The 19463-nt window shown below is 37.4% G+C and overlaps 1 protein-coding gene across 1 annotated transcript in view; it reads right to left on the bottom strand.

Annotated features, from left to right (window-relative positions):
- The window catches only part of CASD1 (CAS1 domain containing 1), a 20507-nt gene extending 3662 nt beyond the window's left edge, over window positions 1-16845 (bottom strand). The window contains exons 1-13 of the mRNA XM_009076682.1: window positions 16748-16845; window positions 15922-16042; window positions 14332-14376; window positions 12021-12083; window positions 11414-11458; window positions 8688-8811; window positions 6784-6998; window positions 5407-5832; window positions 4910-4999; window positions 4226-4345; window positions 3216-3372; window positions 1620-1699; window positions 739-840 (exon numbers count right to left, since the gene is read on the bottom strand). Coding sequence (XP_009074930.1) covers window positions 739-840; window positions 1620-1699; window positions 3216-3372; window positions 4226-4345; window positions 4910-4999; window positions 5407-5832; window positions 6784-6998; window positions 8688-8811; window positions 11414-11458; window positions 12021-12083; window positions 14332-14376; window positions 15922-16042; window positions 16748-16770 — 1611 coding nt within the window. The 5' untranslated portion in view covers window positions 16771-16845. The remainder of the gene's footprint in view (window positions 1-738; window positions 841-1619; window positions 1700-3215; window positions 3373-4225; window positions 4346-4909; window positions 5000-5406; window positions 5833-6783; window positions 6999-8687; window positions 8812-11413; window positions 11459-12020; window positions 12084-14331; window positions 14377-15921; window positions 16043-16747) is intronic.
- Window positions 16846-19463: the final 2618 nt, after the last annotated feature.

Raw genomic sequence — 19463 nt, forward strand, 5'->3', positions numbered from 1 at the left:
GATTTATTTTGAGTTTTCCTCTTCAGTGGCACCACAGAACACTCTCTGTTCACAGCCACAAAGCTCCAAGCCCAAAATGTCACTGCTGATGGGGCAGCCCAGGGCGTGACAACAGTGTTGCTCCCCAAATTCAAGTTAGTCCCAGAGGGAGAAGTGTGCAAGTGATCCCGTTAAGGGTAAGCTTAGCAGATAAATGCTCCCATCTGAGAACCTCCACTTACCTTTACCAAGAAGGCAAAACCACCCCAATGTCTCCCTGTTCTGTTCTCCCACACTGCAGGGTCAGTAACTGGACAAAATGCACTCTCCCACTAGAAAATCACTTAAAAATTTGTGCAAGAACAGTCTGGTTTGGGCAACAAGACCCCAATTCTAATCCTTTAAAAGTTGCCTTGCAAGAAATAGATCCTTAATTCATTCAACTTTTAAAAAAATGCTATTAAGAAAGCTACCTCAATAATTTATAGTTCAACAGCCTGAAGTGCTAGAGGTGTTACATTTTCACAGTTAAGTTTTTGAGACTAGACACATCTAGGACACCTTATGACTTTAATTTTTACATCCAAAAGTAAATAAATCACCATTCATCTTGTAAGTAAGGCTTTGACAGACATTTTCAGAACTAAGGTGGATGCAGCTTAGCCTTTTATTAAACACTGGGGCAAACTCCTGCTCTCTCTGGAAGAAAGAAAAATAACCCTCCCTCCCACCCCAAATTAAAGACCAAATGTTACATACATAGCGATCCAGCTTCCACCTAAACCACCATTCATAGACATTCCCATTCAGTTCAAAACACTTGGACAATGGCCAAAATGAAAATATCTTCTCAAATGCACCCTGTAAAAGACAAACATGGCAAAGGCATTAACACTGATGCCAACCATATGTACTAAATATAAATCAATACACTGTTTTTAACATTATTCCATCCCTACTGCACTGGCTACGTGGCATCAGCAAAATAACAGGATTCCTCAGAAGTCTCTTCTTCAAATGAGAGAGGGTTTCAGTATTGCCTCCCATAAAGGTACAGGCACATGTCTCATTTTGTACCACAGGCATAAAGGGAGAGACTCATCAATGCACTGGGATAAGGAATACATACTCTGTAAGACTACAGCTCAAAGATGGATTACAGGCACACAAACTCCCCTGTAAGATTGCACAGTGACAAGATGCCCTGATTTCTGTCAGCTACACTTAGAGCATGCAGTAAGCCTCTAATTTAGCCTGAGCAACACAAGGTGTCCAAGAGAGACAGATCTTCATTATCACCATCTCGCCATATGTATCACCATATGCTGGCCAAACCCAGTAACAGCAAAAAACCCACCCCAAACCCAGAGTATAGACCATTGTATTTACTACATTTGTAGCAGTACACTGAAAACATGCCAAGCATAACAAACCGATGAGTAAGATACAGAATTGTGGGGTTTTTCCAGCATTCAGGCCAATTCTAATTTTAAATCAAAAGGTTCTTTTTTTAAATTTATTTTTTCCTTCTGTATTTATGATACTGGAGCAAACATACAAGTTATGAGCACAATAAAAAAGCAGAGGCAGGTAATATATTCTTAGGTTGTCAAGGATAAAAACAGTCAAGATTTACAAACCTGAGAGTAGGACAGAAAATATATACATGTCAGTAAGCAGATCAGTTTCAGCAGCAAACCAAAGTGCCATAAGCAGTTCCCTGAGGAAGAAATAAATTAATCAGTATACAGTCATTAACTTTTCAATAGCAAAACCCAGGACACATTAAATAATAATTGCCAATTACTTAGTGTAGCTACACTATGTAATAGAGCCATTCATAAATAAAATTCAAATATTACCAGCAATATTTTATCACTATCTACACTTAAATTTTACTTTAAGCAATTAAAATCAACACTCACACCAATTAACAACCCATTAATCCTAAATTAAACCTCATTTCTAAAACAGGAGCAACATATATACAGGAAGAAGAGAATTTAGGGCTTCAAACAGAAACCCTATTTTAAAAGCTCTGCTTTCCCACACACTCTGCACAGGCAGTCCTTTTTCTAGGTGAATTTAAGTAATAAATACATGAAAATGCCAAACAGCTTTTGTCATGTGAAACAAGTAGAGCAAATACTATTCATTTTTGGGGTACTAACTGTACTCCAAAGCTGAACTGCAGGTCATTAAAGACAATTATCTTGTAAAAAGAAGCCTGAGCAACTGCTCCTCCAAAGCTGTCAACTGATATTAAGCTCTGTCCAAGCCTCAACATTGCAACTGAGATCATCTCCCTCTCCTGCCATTGGCACTTGTAAACAGGGACATAAACAACTGAAAGCTGTCATTTTCTAGTTCCACAGTACACTATTGCTCCCAAGCACACAACAGTAATTTCTCTGTATCTGGAACAGAAGTGCCTTTGTAGAAAAAATATAAAAAATAATTGAAGCTATTTGCCTTCAAGATATCTTGTACAACTACTCCCTAATTGTATTGTTATTGCATTTATTCCTAGCATGCATTTGGTATATTTCATTGTCACATCTTCAGACTATAAAGACTATCTGGATATTCCTCCATCAGTAGGGAATGAGGATTTAAGACTTTTGAGGGTTTAGTTCTAATTTAGGTGAACTAAATAACAAGCATTTACCACATGTTTTACAGCTTTTCAATGAACTGCAATGTATAAAATAAACTGGGATTTCACTTCAATTTTTACTTAAAATACTTGTATCACATGACATACTTCTGATAGCTCACTTAATCTAAGACACTGAGATAATGAACCCCATGCTCTTATCTGGCTGGATATGGCAGAATGGATGCTCAAGATGGGTGAGACACAATGGCAGTGCAGAACAGAAAGTCTAAACACTCCCTGTGCACACTGTACCTACTAGTACACGGCAGGCACAGCCTCAACAAGTGCAGCCTATGGTTTTAATGTCCATTCAGGAACGACAAATGATAAAATGAATGATAAAACACATTTCTGATGATTGAAACCTATGAAAAAGTATTATGACTAAACAGACACAGAGTTATCAGCTGTTACATTTTTCAACTGACATAATTCATCTGTGACACTATTTCTGTGAACAGCTGTTAACATATCTTGTGCTGCAAAGAGACTCAGATCTACTAACAAAGTAATTTTCTGTATGATTATCATTGTAGTAACATGCAAATGTTTCACAGTAGAAAGGAAAAAAAATTACCATTTGCTTTCTTCTGGACTATCTGAGGCCATACAGCTAAGGTGGCATAAATGATCATAAACCAGACAGTGACTAATGGCACAAAGTAGTAGAACTGGTAAGGTCGGTCCATCACTATGCACAGTACCACAACCAAGAAATTGAGACGAAATAAAACCTGGAGGTTGCCAGAAGAGAGAAGACAGAGGACATATAAACTGGGAGGCAAAGCTAAGAGAGATGGGGAATTTGTTTCTTTAGCACTGTACAAAAATATCTATGTATTTTACATCTCACATGCTGGTTATATCTCAGTTGAAACACAGGTAAGTATCTCAGGGAACATCACCAATGCAGTGTAAGATTGCAGGCTGATTATGTAGCTCTGGATCTGACCTATACTGGCCTGCTTGGTGCAGTGAAAATAAGGTTAACCAGACCTGACTATTCCCTAGGCTGGGAATCAAATATTCTAGTTGCTGGATGCAGTTAATACCTTTCTGCTTTCACTTCCAAAGCTACCTGGGCCAGCTCAGTTAAAGGGAAGGTAATGGCATTACCCCCACTGCAATCAGGCTGTAGACACATGTTTAATAAGCACAGTGACCTGAGTTACATGACAATGTAACACTTCGCAGCAATAAAAGACATATGCAAAAAAAAAAAAAATTAATTACACTGCTACAGCATACTGCAATACCTGGAAGGGAAACCACAAACCCAGGTTTGTTCTCCAGTATTGTCATGGTGTGAAAATTCATCTTTTATTAACGAATGCAGGGTCCAAATTTATATGCTTTAGGTTGGTATTAGATAAACTACTAATTAGATAAACTACTAATTAGATAAACTACTAATTAGATAAACTACTGATTAAACAGACCAGATTACATAGAAACAACAGCCATTTTTAACGTGCAAACATTGGTTAAGTGATCTGATATCACATTCCTTAGGGATAATAGATATATTATAGATATTTTGCTACCTGAACAAATTTCTTTATAAAAACAGTAAGCAGGTATTCTTACCTGACACACTCTGTATACACCAAAGTCCCCTTTTATCCAAAAATATGAGAAGTGCCCATAACCTGTTTGGAACAGGTATGCAGCAACCAGAACTCGAATGTGCATGTACACAGGCAAAAACTGTTGAGAAAAATAAAGTACCTTTTATAAATGGCCACCTAAATCCTTTTGGCTTTCCTTTTTCCCCACCCATTTTATGCTTTTTATGCATTGTACTAAATCAGATTTAACTAAGAAACATTATGGTACATTTCCCTGTTTCTCACTGAGCTCTTCTAGTGCCCTGATTTAAAAATCAATTTCTTCTATTTATTGCTTTACACTTTCCATATTCTATTTCTAGTTATGAGAGACTTAAGACAGGCTCTTTGAAAGCTCACCTTCAGCAGTTTCAAGTTCAGAACATAAAAAAGAAGTGCTGCTAGCAATTAAAAATAACTTGATGTAATATTCTACAGGGAGGAAACAAGTACATTTTTTTACTGATCACATAATCTACACAATGCCCTTATGAAACAACTTAGAGAAAACCTAATTCTGCTAATATCATGTTTAAAACTACAGGAACAGTAGTATTAATTACTCATTCTATTCAATTCTAATGCACATTTACAATACTTTTCTTTTGAAGTAACAGACCCAAATTGTATTCCCCCTAAAGAAAAAGAAATTCAGATCACTTACAGTGCTCGCTCCAGAGATATGATAAATCAAAATAACAAGTTGCATCCAGCCCTTCCACTCATCAGTCTGTTCTCTATTTAACACTTTAGTCTAATGCAAAACAAAACAAGAGTGTTGCTATTCCAAAAAGAACAACGAACATCTACAAAATGAGGAGAAAGAATTCAAAACAATAAACCACTTTATGGGTAAATGGGTCTCAATTGTTAAAGTCTTCTGTCTAGTGGGCACAGGTCTACCAGATTTTAACATGATCTACACTCTCTCACAGCTGAGCTCTGCTCACCTCCTATTTGACAGAGTGAGGACAGAGAAAATGCTCATGCCCATATGGTTTAAAAACGTTTTTGCATCTAAGTCCATGCAAACATTATATTGCCTGCAAAGGCATTTTTTTCAGATGAGTTATACTGACTTTGAAAAATTCAGTTTCTATATTTGGCAATTAGTCAAATTGGGAAACAACTTTATAAGTCAGATGTCAACATGATCATTACCTCTTTGGTATTTTCAGTATAAAATACCCCCAAAACCAAGATGTAGACGATTGGTATGAAGAAAGATGAATGTGTGTAAAATTTGTTTTCCTTCATGAAAAGATTTGCTCTGTCACACAGATAAAAATAGGTCATGATTAGACCAAGTTTGCAAAAAGAGTGTAAGAGCAACTCTAAGGTAGAAACGTTAGGTGTGCTGATGGCAGGTTTCTTCTCCTCTCCACTTTCCAAATCAGTGCATGCTTTGTTCTTCCGGTAATTATTCCGATGAATTAAACTGATAATTAAATATCCAATAATGGACAAAGTAAAGAAACAGAAAGCTATCTTCTGTATCAGAGTGAGAGGAGGCTGAGGCTGGCAGCAGGAGCCATCAATGGGCTTCATTATCTTATTGCAGTAGACATTCATAAGAATCATCGCATTCTGTCAAAGAAATAAGCAGTTTCATTAATTAATCTTTGATAAAAAAGTTAACATTTTCATCTTAAGAAATTTTCTTCTAGATTGTGCATTGACATAAAATATAGGCAATTCTCCCTTATCATGACAAAGATAAAGTCTCACAGTCCTGCCATATATCCAGTTGCATTCAACAGTCCAGTCAAAACACCTCTTCAAACAAAAAACACTTGAGCTTCTGGAGCTAAACAAAAATGCCTGATCTCAGAACAGGAGGGCTCTCTCTACTGGCTGTAAAAGGAGCTATAAAGAGCTAAAAGATCTATAAATGAACTTAGGTCCTAAAGGGGCACAGTAACGCAAGTCTCTAAAACATGACAATGAGACTGAAACCTGTGGTGAGATGACATTTAGTTCATCCAGTACTTTACAGCAACTGAAACCTGCAAAGGAGTGGAACCAAAAGTAACATGACAGCTCTTTCACAAGGGCAGACTGACAAAGCTCAGAAGGGCTCACTGCACGCACATACATATTGGTAAGTTAAAGGGAAGACAAAGTCAGAGGCACTCCAGGAAGGTGTATGTTGTGTGCTTTGTTGTCTTCTTCACCCTGCTTACCAAACACAATTTTCTGGACACACAGGAGGAAATTTAAGACTTATCTCTTAGTAACTGCTATTCAAGTTGTTACCACCTTAACTCTTTCATGCACATGAAAGCAAGAAGTTTGCACTCAGGATCTAAGATCTAGGGGGTTAACAGGTATTTTAAAATAGCTATGCACTAATGTGTTTGCTGTTATGTTTTCCTACAAACCTGATTTCACTCCCACCTACTGGTATTTTCTGAACAAAATTTCTTGATGAGCGTGGTCCTCATTACATTCATACTGGCTGCCATTCCAGAATATGCACTTCACATCTTGTTTTACTATTATTACTCTCTAATGTTGACCGATGCTAAACACACTTACTGTATCCCTGCTGGATTCAGGGAGATGCAGGCCATCTGTAGACTTCATGATAGTTTCTTGTGCTATCAATTTTGATACACTGAACACTTTAACTTTAGCTTTGGAATTTCGGGAGCTGCTGTTGAGAATACGAACAGCTGCTTCATTATAAGCATCTATCTTCTCATTAGTGATCATTTTCCGACTTTCACTCAGCATATCTTCATAAACAGGATCTAAATTTGAAAGGACGAAGAACGAGCACATTAATCTTCTACTTGTCAAACACATTTGCTTAGCTCAGGTTGTACAGGCTACTTTCATTTAGGCAGTCACAATTGTTTAATGGTACAGAAAAAACGTACAGCAAGGAGTAAGTAACTGCTACAGTCACTAGAGTTGTTTATGATGAATTGTTCTTATCACCATTCCCATGCCATGCATATATACGTATTTATAGATTAGAAAGCTCTGGCCAGACATCAGTGCCTGTTTAATTTCACCAAATCCATGTAATTCTGGAGTGCAGAGCTGCATATACCTTCTCTCAGTAATGGAATCTACTCCCCTCCCCCCAGGAAAAGACTCCAAAGCAAAGAGGACAGAAGACAGACAGCAGAATAGACACATTGAAAAAAGAAAAAAACCCCAACAACTCTCTCAAACCCTCTGGTTTCACCAGAAAAAAACCCAACTTCTCATTTCTCTAAGTCACAGTCTATAAGCACATTCCACTTGCTCCTGTTGATTACTATTTAATAGATGGCAGAATCTCAGTTTTCTGGAAAAATGGGTAACTTAATTGCCTACAAGCTTCAGAAATTATGCAAAGCTTAACGCAAGGCAGCACAGGACTCTAGATCAACAGGTCAGCTGGAGATCAATACGATGCTGTGAAAAGCTGCTGGTGTGACCATACTCTCTGAGATGGAAGCTGATTTACTTTAGCCGCCTCATGCCTACTTTTGGACAACCAGTGTCTAGACAAGTCTGTGTACAGACTGCTTCTCCTCTCGTTTGTTCCATTAGAGCTCAGAGATTGCTTCACGATAGAACGATGGAACACGTCTGAGAGTTAATTGCTTCTGTTATACGTAAACATTGTTTTGAGAGGAACGCAAGAAGACTAATCTCTTGATTCAGATTTACCTCTAGAATCAACTTCGTTGTGACTTGATGTGATCCACTTGGATGTGACCTTAAGGGTACAGCAGGGTATATTGCTCTAAGGGCCCAAAATCCACCTATTTCTAACTGAGGTGATTAACATCTAAAATGCTGTGTTCTGTGGCAGAGGGAACAGGAGCACATTCTACCTGTGAGGTCATTGCCAAGTGTCAGGGACATACTCCGGTTTTATTGAAGAGAAGCAAAGGAAGGTAAGCTTGGTGCCATAATAATAATAATCTCAGACTCATTGTGAACCACAATTTCTGATCTCAGTGCACAGACACAAGTTTCACTCTAGAGACTTAAACTCTACATTCTCAACAGTATGTTCATTCACTCTAGACACACACAGGATGCCCCTGTTGAACCTTTACTACTATTAATGTAATCTGAAAATCTAATAGAACAAACCACAGGAAGACTGCTGTTTCATGCACTTGTGTTCTTGACTCCCAGGAGGCATGTATGGAGCACAGCCCAGGGAGAACAGACCTGACATTGAGTCTGATGGTAAGCTAACAAAGAATTAATGGTTTATAAGGCAAAAGACCTTCCTGAGAGAGCTTTGAAACCTCCATCACTAGTAGCAGCTAGTTAGGTACCAGGTTGTTAAGACTGCAAGAAAGGCCAGACAAATTCAACCAAGATCCTTTTAACTCTTCAAGTAAGTATGGACTAAATTTTCCATACCCTCCAAGATAATGATTAAACAGACAGTGACAGTACAAATTGTTACCTACTGCTCATTACTTTACCTTGTAAGACCCAGTAAACATCACTACTTTTTGCCAATTTTTCCAAAAGAGGTGCAATTGAAGTGATATTGATTTTATACTGTGTAAGAGCTTCATTGCTGCCATTGTGAATCTTGATAGACCACTGGAAAAACAAAGAAACACATTCAGAACCTTTATGTCTAGGGACCCTCACTTAACTGATTCCCTTGCTCTGTTAGCAGCTATTTTTCATTATTTCTATACAGCTAGATTTCTTTAGTTTTCTATTTAGTTACATTCAAACAGATCATTTAAATGTGGAGTATATAACCTTAAACTTAACGTATATTTGACCTCTCATAAATTCAATGATACAAGATGTTTTGATTAAAAGTCCCTTGACTTTAATCAACAGTACAGTAGCAAAGCCAGTCACATGCTACAAAAATCATGGCAAATTTGGCCAAATCTACTCTAGGAAAACTGACCACAGCAAGAGATGTGTGCAAACAAAACTTGATGGTGGTTTCAAGTTCCAATACTTCCATCTGTTTTGCAGATATCCGCAAGGGAAAAAAGAAAAGAAAAAGAGCCATTTAAATTTCTGGTTTAGTCTTCTACATGAAATGATTGGGAGAATGCTATTGCCACACAGGAATTTCTCCTAGCTTCTGAAAAGAATTTCCCACACTGTAGGAAAAATGGATATAGCATTTTTTAAAGTATTACTGTATCTATACTGCTTTAGTAAAAAACTAAGAAAAAAAACCCCCAAAATAATTAGCCTGAATGCAGTGAACTCTAGTTATTTCTAAGTATCTACATAAAAATTTTAATGTAAGCCAAGTACACTGACTAATGCACTTTCTGAGAATATTCCTGAAAATATAAAATAAAACTTCATGAAGCCAAATAACTTGCAGCTGCTCTGAGAACTCACACACCGCGTGAAGCAGTTTCTTCTAGTAGCTAATTCTTTACTTGTGAAGCACCTACAGTATTGAAGAAACAGTTAATGCAGCATAGTCCATTGAACAGGAAGTCAGAAAATGAGAAGCAGAGCACTGGTAGTGACATTCTCAGAGCAGCTCCTTTTCCCAAAATAAGCAAGCAACTGAGTTTTGTACGAGCTGGAGTTTCTCCAGCTTGTAAGACTTTACTTCTATTTATAAACTGTTATGCAGTTGACAACTTAGGACAGACATGCCCAGGTCAAAGCAGCATGACCAAACTGAAAGCTAAGTTAAAGGTGCAAGTAAAGTTTCAAAGTGTTGACAAGTCCAAGAGCACACACCAGATAAATCTAGTGGCAGGTTACCACACTAGTGTCAGCTATGGTGAGGCTGCTGATGCATCTGACTTTTGAACCCTTTATTTTTTCTGGAAGTTCCTTAAAATACTTCATCCTTGGCCTACTCTAGACATCACTATTAATGTTTTGTATAAATACATTTGTGTTAACAAGAGCTGAGCCTCATATGCATATTGTTGGTTTGTATCTCCTGCTGTCCACAAAGGACAACAACTATGGCTAATGTGTATGCATTTGTAGAGGGAATTATTTAGCTAAGAGTCCTGCAGTTTTGCCACCTAACCTTCTGCAGGCCAGAACACTGTCCATAAATGGCATTTTCTGTGTCAAATACAATGAGTTGTGCTAGTAATACACACTAGATTCTCAGGCTGAGAAGAGATAGCCTAGGCATACTATCATTCCTAAAGCTCAAATATTTATGCGGATCCTACAGAGGAAGGGAATTTAGAGGTTCACCAAAAGGCAAAAGAAAATTTTTAATCCCTCGGGACATGTGTGGAGGTCTCCATACATATATGACCTTCCTTTAAAATTGAGGGAATTCACTCTTAAATTGGCAGTAGCTTCCAGATTGGTAGAATGCCTGAACTGTATCTAAACCAAACTGCTTTCAAAGCATTTTATTTAAAATGGAACACATTTTTCCCCTTTTACATTTCAGCTGGTAGGAAAACATAATGGCTAACTCCCTTCCAATTCCCAAATATTTGGAAGTAAGGGACAATAAATGTGGAAATAACGAGAGGAGCAATTGTTTGACTCTTCCAGTACCAGCCAAGTACTGGAGCAGACAACATAGGGGGAGCTGTTGAATTCCATCCCTGGAACTTTTAAAGAATTAGTTGACTCTTGTTGAGTCCAACACAGGGTAGAAATGATCCTGCCTTGTGGCAAACTGATGGCTCTTCTGGTCCTTGTCAGCTCTGTTTCCTGTGATGTTGCAGCACAGAGCAGTGGTGGAAGCTTTCAGTAACTGCAGTCTCTTTGGTTGCTGAATTATTCGTGTAAAATTTGGATTTTTACCCACATAAATCTAAAAGAAATATGTGTGGTCAAAAAGACCATTCCAGATTGGGCCATGCCCTAAAGCAGAACTTTTGTGACTGAAAAGAGTTTATTAAAAGTGCATCTTAGTTAGTATGCAAGTACTTTCATTTAACTTTTAAAATTAATAATCTGCTTTAAATAAAGCTACTTTATTAGCTAGGTTAAAGCTAATCAATGCTTACTAACCAGTATTGCTGACAAAAAGCAAGTACTGCACCTCACACAGCCTTAATAAAAGATATCTGATATTTTAAAACTACTTGTAACAGCAAATTCACTGAGAGTAGGTTTTTTATTATAAATTGGGTTTAACAATTTAATCTTTTAACCAACTTGAAAATATAAATGTTATCCTACAATAACTTCCTTCTTTACTAAAATTCCCCAAATGTGCGTAACTTACCGTGGCAGCTCCTACTACAATTATATGAGGCTTTGCCACAGAACCCTAAGACACAAAAGCAAAAAGGGATTAGTTTTTAAATTTTCACAAATTATTATTAAGACTCATATCTTAATTAACTGTGACTCACTTGTCCATCATGGTTACAAAAGAGTAGATTGCAGATATATTACAGAGAACATCAACTTGTGATACACCTGAACTTGTATCTAATACAATCAGATGCATAAAGTATCAATAAGCACCTAAAAGCATTATTAATTCAGCAGTTTAAGTTCTCTTTGAAAGCTATTTAAACATCTTCTCCTAAGGTCAAGTGAACTGTAGATCACACTATAGCAGTGCTTTTGTCTTGGTGTCTCTCAGCATTGTCAAACATCTCTTAGAGCTGCTGTACTGACTGAGGTGACCAGTACTTGCTCCTGAGTCTGATAGTTCTACCTAGGACAACAACCAGCGTAAGTTCTCAAACAGTAGAGCACAAGGAAAACAGTCCTGATCACCTCAGTAAAAGCTTTGCCCTGGCACAGCAAGGGTTTGGCAGCTCTCATTTTTTGTAGTAATCCCAGAAAAAGACAAACAAATGATAACTTGAGCTAAGACAAACCTCAGTCCAAGATTTGATCCGTTGCCTCATGGAGCCATTAACTTCTGGATACCACAGAAAATCCTGTAAAATAAAGGCAGATTTACTCTGTAAGCTTGAAGACAACTAGTAGATTTAAAAACTGAAAAAACCCCAAAACTAATTGCCATCAATTCAACTGTACCTGAAAAACATTCAGGCCAAAGTGATATTTTCTTTAGAGTTAGCATGAAAAGCCTGATGCATGGAAAACAGAAAGCAAAGGGAAAAAGGGAACAAAAAGCCAACAAACCCACAAAACTTTTCCCTGATGAAAACCAGATTTAAATTTGCAGTTCAGAAGCTGGGATTTCACTAAGAAGGTAATGTTTTAGCATCTGCCAAATGGGATGTCCTTGGGTTTCCAATACAATTAGGGATAAATCCAAGATCATGTCTATAACTTATTCACCTTAGAATTTGCTTTTTGCTCAGTTTGTCACATTTCTACCAGCAGGTTTTCTTTGTTCCAGAGCTTAAATGAACTGACAGCACGGAATCATAATTCTGAAACAAAAATAAAACCTAACAATTTACCTTACTACTTCATAAATTATCATCTGTTTAAATCTAACAGCACCATGGATTGCAAACCTCCATTACCTACTGGCATTCTTTTAGATGCCAGGACTAGTGCACAACCTTCAGCTAGGAGAACACTAGACTGGCTAGTGCCATTATGTCTCCCTTGACTTCCTAGCATCTAGTTCCTGCTCAGGTGCAGAACTATTGAATCATCTAGGAATACATATGAAAGTGAAATGGCAACAGTTACATATGCAGAAACTATGGTGAAATAGTTAATTGTGAGGTATTTAATGAAGAATGCAGAAACAGCAGCAGCAGAGAGGAAATCTTTATCTTACACTTGCAGGGACCTAAAGACTTTGGTGGTTCAGTGCTGTCAATTCATCATTTGGCAAGAATCTGTGAGTGACCACACAGTCCTCTGCAGTGGCTGAAGGACAGAAGGACCACTGTGACGACTAGAAAGGGCAAAACTAAACTCTCCACTTGTTCCCAGTAGTCCTCTCTTTTGTTGGTCAAGTATTTTCCACAGAGTGGAATTACTGGGTCACAGCCACTCTGAATGTGGAAATTCAGCTACCATACCAATAATGTCAACAGCAATATTGAACCAAAACAAGGAAGCAGCAGACTGAGAATGTATTTTTAACTACCCAGACATCTGCCAAAAGCCCTGACTTGCCGTCTCAAATCTTGGTGGTTAGGCACCTACCAAGGCTTAAGGAATTTTGAAGGTGCAATCCTGTGTCAGGCTAGGCCAACACAAACCACACTGCACTGGCCCCTTTGTCCTGCCTTGCATTCTGCTGTCTCTTTTTCAGCATTCAGAAAACCATATGATAAGATACATCAAGACCTCATCAAATAGGAATCCTAAAGAGTAATGCTTTGGCTGAATTGACTCCTAAACCAGGTCACGCCACAGCTGTAGCAGGGCTAGTTACAGCACAAACAGAGGAATGTACCCTGAAGGGCAACACAGTGGGACAACACAGGCTTAAACTGCCATGGGCTCACACCCTAAAATGTTACTCTGTGCCCTAATCTTAACCATGTACACAAACAGGTACTGAAAACTCACTGCAAACAACTCAGCAAATACACTGCTGCTCTGATTTTCATGAATAGAGAATGAGCTGTCTCCAGGGCACAAACAAACACATGACTAGCAGAATCCCAGCACTGCTGACAGCTGTCAAGGGAAGCAAAGAAAGCTATTGAGGACAGCATTTCCATTGCCAGAGCAGAGAAGAACAGAGTCCTTCATGAAACCTACCCTCAAGTGCTTTGTTCCTTTTCTTTTTTAAACATCCACATTCTAATCCACATTGTGGTTATTTTTGTGGTTATTTTTATTTTGTGAAATACTTGTTGAGATAGCATAGAGAGCTCAATGGCAACTGAGTAATGGTAAACACCAATCCAAGGAAGTTAGTCCCAGATACATATTCTTACAGCAGTGAAAGAGTAAACTTCCTGGCAAAAGCTATTCCTGGGAAGGCCAAATTATAAAATCTGACAAAAAGAAAAATTACACACACTTCCAGAGCTTATGCCCAAAACTAACACAGAATACAAGTACTCAATGCCAAAGTCTCTCAAAACATGTTCAGATCCACTCTGAAATACGTGTGAAACATTCATAAAAGAATGTTTATGGTTTAAACCTTCTTTTGACTCTTCAGCTCTGACTGCAATTTCAATTACATTGTATGAAATAATAACATGATTATGGTTTGCAATTTAATGCTAGCTAAAAACTTACCACTTTAATTGAAGCAGATTTATCTTCAAATGGAATATTTCCATGCTGTCAAAAAACCCAAAGCAAGAAAAACAAAGTAAGACAAACTTTCAGAATGAAAACAAAAATATTTACATTCCCATGCTAACTTGCTCTCACCCAAAGGTTTATCTTCAGTAGAAAGGATTTTTCTTGTATAAACTTGTCAGTATATTCATGCAAAACATTTATGTTACTTCCTTGTTAAAATAAGCTACTCAACTAAACAGATATTTTTCCTGGAAGAAATCTACCCAACAAAGCCTGAAATGCTTTCTGCTCATTCTGTTACAAAGGTACAAAATATCTTCCTAAATTTAGCCTCCCAACATGAGAAAAATTTAAGACTTTTATTTCTCTTTCTTTTCTTAAACTGCCTCTCCCCAGCCTTCCTTTTCATCTGCCCTTCTCGTCCGCACAAAACAACTGACATGGCTTTAACTAAAGAATAAAAGAAAATAATCTCAGGCAGAAATAAAATCTGGAATGGATTATTACATTTACTGAGTGGAACTGTAACAAATCAGAAAGGAAGGAGTCAGATATGCATGCACAATCCTCCTTTGAACTAAATACAGTATTCATTTCAATCCTGGTCCAAAAGAACAGGTGTATGTCTCTTCCATACACTCAGATCTTGATTTTCTTAAACACTTGACAAAAGATAGTCTTGATTCAGAATCAGTTATAGCACTCTTATCATCTCACCATCACTTCTGGGCAGCAACTGTGAACCTAACCAACTGACCAGGAAAGCCAGAGTTCCTTGATGAATCAAAACATCTTGTTTTGACAAGGGAAAGTGACTGCATGCTGTGTGCTGGACAAATCACCAGCTCTCACTTCTAAGTGACAGAATTACTAAATAATTGACAAATCTGATGTACTCTTGAAAGTGAAATGTGTCTCTTGCCTCACATATGTACACACATCCATGAAGGAATATGCCTAAGAAGTGTGATAGAGCAAAAGAAAGCAATATTCTGTTCAACAAATGACAGAGCTAAATCCTTTCTTGCTGCTTCCACCCAGCAAGCTGCATTTTACATTCTTCATCTTATAAAATTCACACAGTTCTTCAGCAGTGATCAAAGGGAAGGTAAGGCCAGAAGCTATTTTTAGTTTCAGCTTCAAGTTAGACCTGGAAATCTGTCATTGCCCCAAGGATTTTTATGAACAGATTAGATCAGCAATTTAACTGCCATTTAAAATGACAAATTATAAGACATGAATTACTACTATTTAAAAACACACAAAGGAGCAATAATTTTCTCATCAAGAAACCAAATATGAAGCATAAGTTGCTATGGGAGAAGTCAGCTTCGCTAATTTATTCCCAGACTGCCGTGAGCTTTCTCTTGAGCTTCCTAGTTCCCCTCTCAGATTCACAATGATCTCATCTGTACCCAAACAATTACTTTGGTCTAATCTTGTTCTTCTTCAAAAGACCTTTCTGTGCTTCTCCTTCCTGATAGCTAGGCCAGCAAACAGTAAAATGTCTTGCTTTTTTTGAAGTTTAAAAAAGAGTTATGAAGAAAGAAGCAAAAAAATTATCAAAATAAACTATCTCACCTTATTTCCCTCTTCTTTGACTTGAGGATTTATGAGTTTTATAAATGAATAGAACAGCTGTCGAATTCTAGAATCTCCTATGAACACAATATGTTTGTCTATGAGGCAATTCTTTGCTTCACTGTAAAACAAAACAGGAATATTCATGTTCCAGTAAATTTGTATTTTAGAAAAAAAGTATTTTTAAAATCTACAGAGCAATACAAGTAATCCTAAACATTACATCCAACTCTAAGGTATGGTAAATCTTTTCTTAAATATGCTGAATTAATAAAAGGTTTAGTGCAATTTGCATACAAATGAAAAAGAATTCTGCTAATGTGATCAGGCAAACAGCCAAGCAGACCTTCCCATTCCATGGTGCTACAAACACAGTGGTTTCAAAATGGCAATATACAGCATAACTCTGACAGAAAACCCCAAACAGTTCTTTACTAGCAGGTGAAAAAAAAAGTGACTGGTAATTTTATTTGGGACTTCTTTACTTGCAATTCTACACATCATGTCAGCATTTTCCCTTTCAGCAATCTGAGAGTGACATATGAAGCCTCTTGTGGCTCTCCATAACTTGTGCCAGTACTACTACCATCAACAGCTATTTGTATTTTTATATAGAAATAAAACTATGGTAAACACTGTAGACACAGACAATGAAAAGGAAAGACACAGGAAAAGATTTTTTTCAAAATATAAATGCTGTATATTTTTCAAATCCTAGAGAATCAGCTATAAAGTGAAAAATAGATGACAATGCGATTGCTACAGCTGCAGTCAAACAACAACTCTTCTTTGCAAGCAGACAAACAGAAGACATAAGTTTCCTTACCTATTTTTATATTTGTGCATCATACAACTGTGAGGTTGCCATACTTTTTCTCCAAGGAATCTCCCACTGGACAGAAGATACTCACATGTATCGCCACCTTTAAAATGTTAAGATTAGAATTCAGATGTGTGAAAGGCAAAACAGAGCCCCAATGCTATTGAAAATAATAATATAACAATACTTGAAACACAGGCATTGAAACAACCTAGAGCAGTAAACAACTTTAACTTACTGCAAAAACATCTTGCACAAGTTTCTGCAAGTTGCCTTCTTACCTATTAAACCACACTGCTCTGTAAATCACACCTGTTAGTGCTCCCACTTCTACTGCCAGAAATGTGACCTAGGATGGCACTTCCATCAAAAGATGCCAAGGCACTGTGCTAGCTACTATCCAGAATACACTAAAAAGAAATTAAAGAGTACAACTGTTCAATATAAATCTTCTACACAGAATCATCATGGACAGGATCTTGTATAGAACATGAATCTCACCATGAGATTTGCAAGAAAGTAGTTACGTCTCCTTGCTGACGACAGAGTGGTCACCTTAGAACAGGTGAAGTTACCTGCTGGGCTAATACACAAACACCCCAAAACATTGACATGAGAATTTGCTGATGGTACCTGCAGCTCAGAACATTTTCCAGTCAAGATGCTTTACTCTCATTAACAGCTTTACAGGTAGTGAAGTTTCAGGTCATTTTAAGTTCATATAAATAAAATACCTCAGATATGAAATCAGTGACTTCCCAACTCCAAGTCAGATTCTGCTGCTTTATAACTGAACACAACCAAAACACCATTCACTGCCAGAGAAGCTGCCCTCCAACATTTTTGTCATACTTGGCATTTCAGAGCATTGACAAACAGGGAAATGGTGGTGAATGAAATGGCAGTTGCTTGTGCAGAAACACTGTGCCACAGCCTGTACTCAATGCTTTCTGTGAAACTTTGTGGTGCTTGAAAGCCAAAGTGTAAGTTGAATTTAATGAGGCCAATTTCCTTGATTCTCAAACTTGCACACTTGTGTAAAGTATCGTTTTGAGAAACTTGCATAAAAATGAAACTGCCAGGGTTAATAAAAGCCATAATCTAACCAAAAGCAACATGAGTTTGATAATGAGAATAGGTGACTTAAGAGTTATTACCGCTACAAAGTCCTTCACTTTGCAGATGATGAAAATTACGACATGTATCAAAGTGATATCAGAGTGAATCATATAAGAGAATATTCACCACTAATTAGACTCCCCCTGAAATCCTTGAACTTGCTGAGAAAGATACATAAGTAAATAAGGACAGTTATTCATGGTCAGACCAATGGTCAGCCTAGCCTGGTATTCTGCCTTCAACAGGGGCCACCAAGAGATGAGTAACAAGAGGGCAAGTAAACACTATGTTGTTGTCCAATATTCTTCCAAGTATGTTCAGTCCAGGGACTTCTGAACTGGACATGCACTCTTCAATTTTTTAGCATCCACAGCATCCTTCTACAAGAGTTTTCCATAACCACAGCTGCTGTTTGAAGAACCACCTGCCTTCATCTGAAATATGATTTCTAATAGCTTTACTTGGCACTTCCTGGTTCTTCCATAGGAAAAGGCAATTTGGACTCACGTCTACTCTGATTTGTAGATCACTATCAATCCTTCCCCAATCAAGCTTTCAGGACTGGAGATTCTTAGTTTACTAATTCTTCATAGAATAGATCCATATCTTGAGCTCATGACCTAAGCTTGGTACCTCTGCACTCCATGGCACTCACATCATAATTATCCACACATAAACCAATCCTCCATGCTGCAGTATGCTCACTGAAGCAACATTCCACACATCAGGCATTGTATACATATAGACATAACATTTTACATCAAGGAGTTATGCCTTTCCCAAGTCCCGGTGCTGAGTAGGTTGCTATTGTCCCAAGCAATATTATAAAACTACTGAAACTCATTAGGAGCATTACTGATATCTAATATCTTCCTTTAAACATAACAGTAGAAGTCATGGCGAGAAGATGAGGGAGGGGAATAAAACAAGACTGAAACAGCAGACAAGGGAGTGAACTGGAGGTTATAGACCAGACAGTGCCTCCAGAAATACTATAGTCTGGCTTAGGACATAAAATAGCAAAGAACCACACTTGTTTTAACATACCACACCTTCATCTTAACTATGACTAAGACCTTAAAAGGGAAAAAAACCAAACCAACAAACAAAAAAACCCCACCCTCACCAAAAACCTGAGAAAAAAACTCTAAGTGCCATTCTATACACAAACCACAGACCATTCTTTCTAAACTCTTCCCCTGTGCTTTGTGCATTATCATTTCCATGTATTACCTTTTATTTTCATCAAATGTAGCACTTAGATACACTATGGTATAGTTTGATACAAAGTGTGTAATTTCTCTGAACTTTATTATGCTCATTATTCTAACTGATCATTCCTCAAAATGGTGGTTATTCCATTGAAACTGTGAAATCTCAAAGTCTTCATTCAGAACCACAGCAGACCAAGTTTCACAATTCTTTCTCTAAAAGGCAAACTCCTTGTTTCAAAGAACTGGAAATTCAATTATTCAAAATTAAAATACAGTTTTAAACAGAATCTATTAGTGCTGATTTTAAGAATGAAAAATTTTAACTAAAAGCTTATTTCCAACAGAGTTTAAGACTGTACCTTTACAATACAACAAACAAGTGAAAAACA

This window comes from Acanthisitta chloris, unplaced genomic scaffold (assembly GCF_000695815.1).
Source record: "Acanthisitta chloris isolate BGI_N310 unplaced genomic scaffold, ASM69581v1 scaffold22846, whole genome shotgun sequence".
Classification (NCBI taxonomy): Eukaryota; Metazoa; Chordata; class Aves; order Passeriformes; family Acanthisittidae; genus Acanthisitta; species Acanthisitta chloris.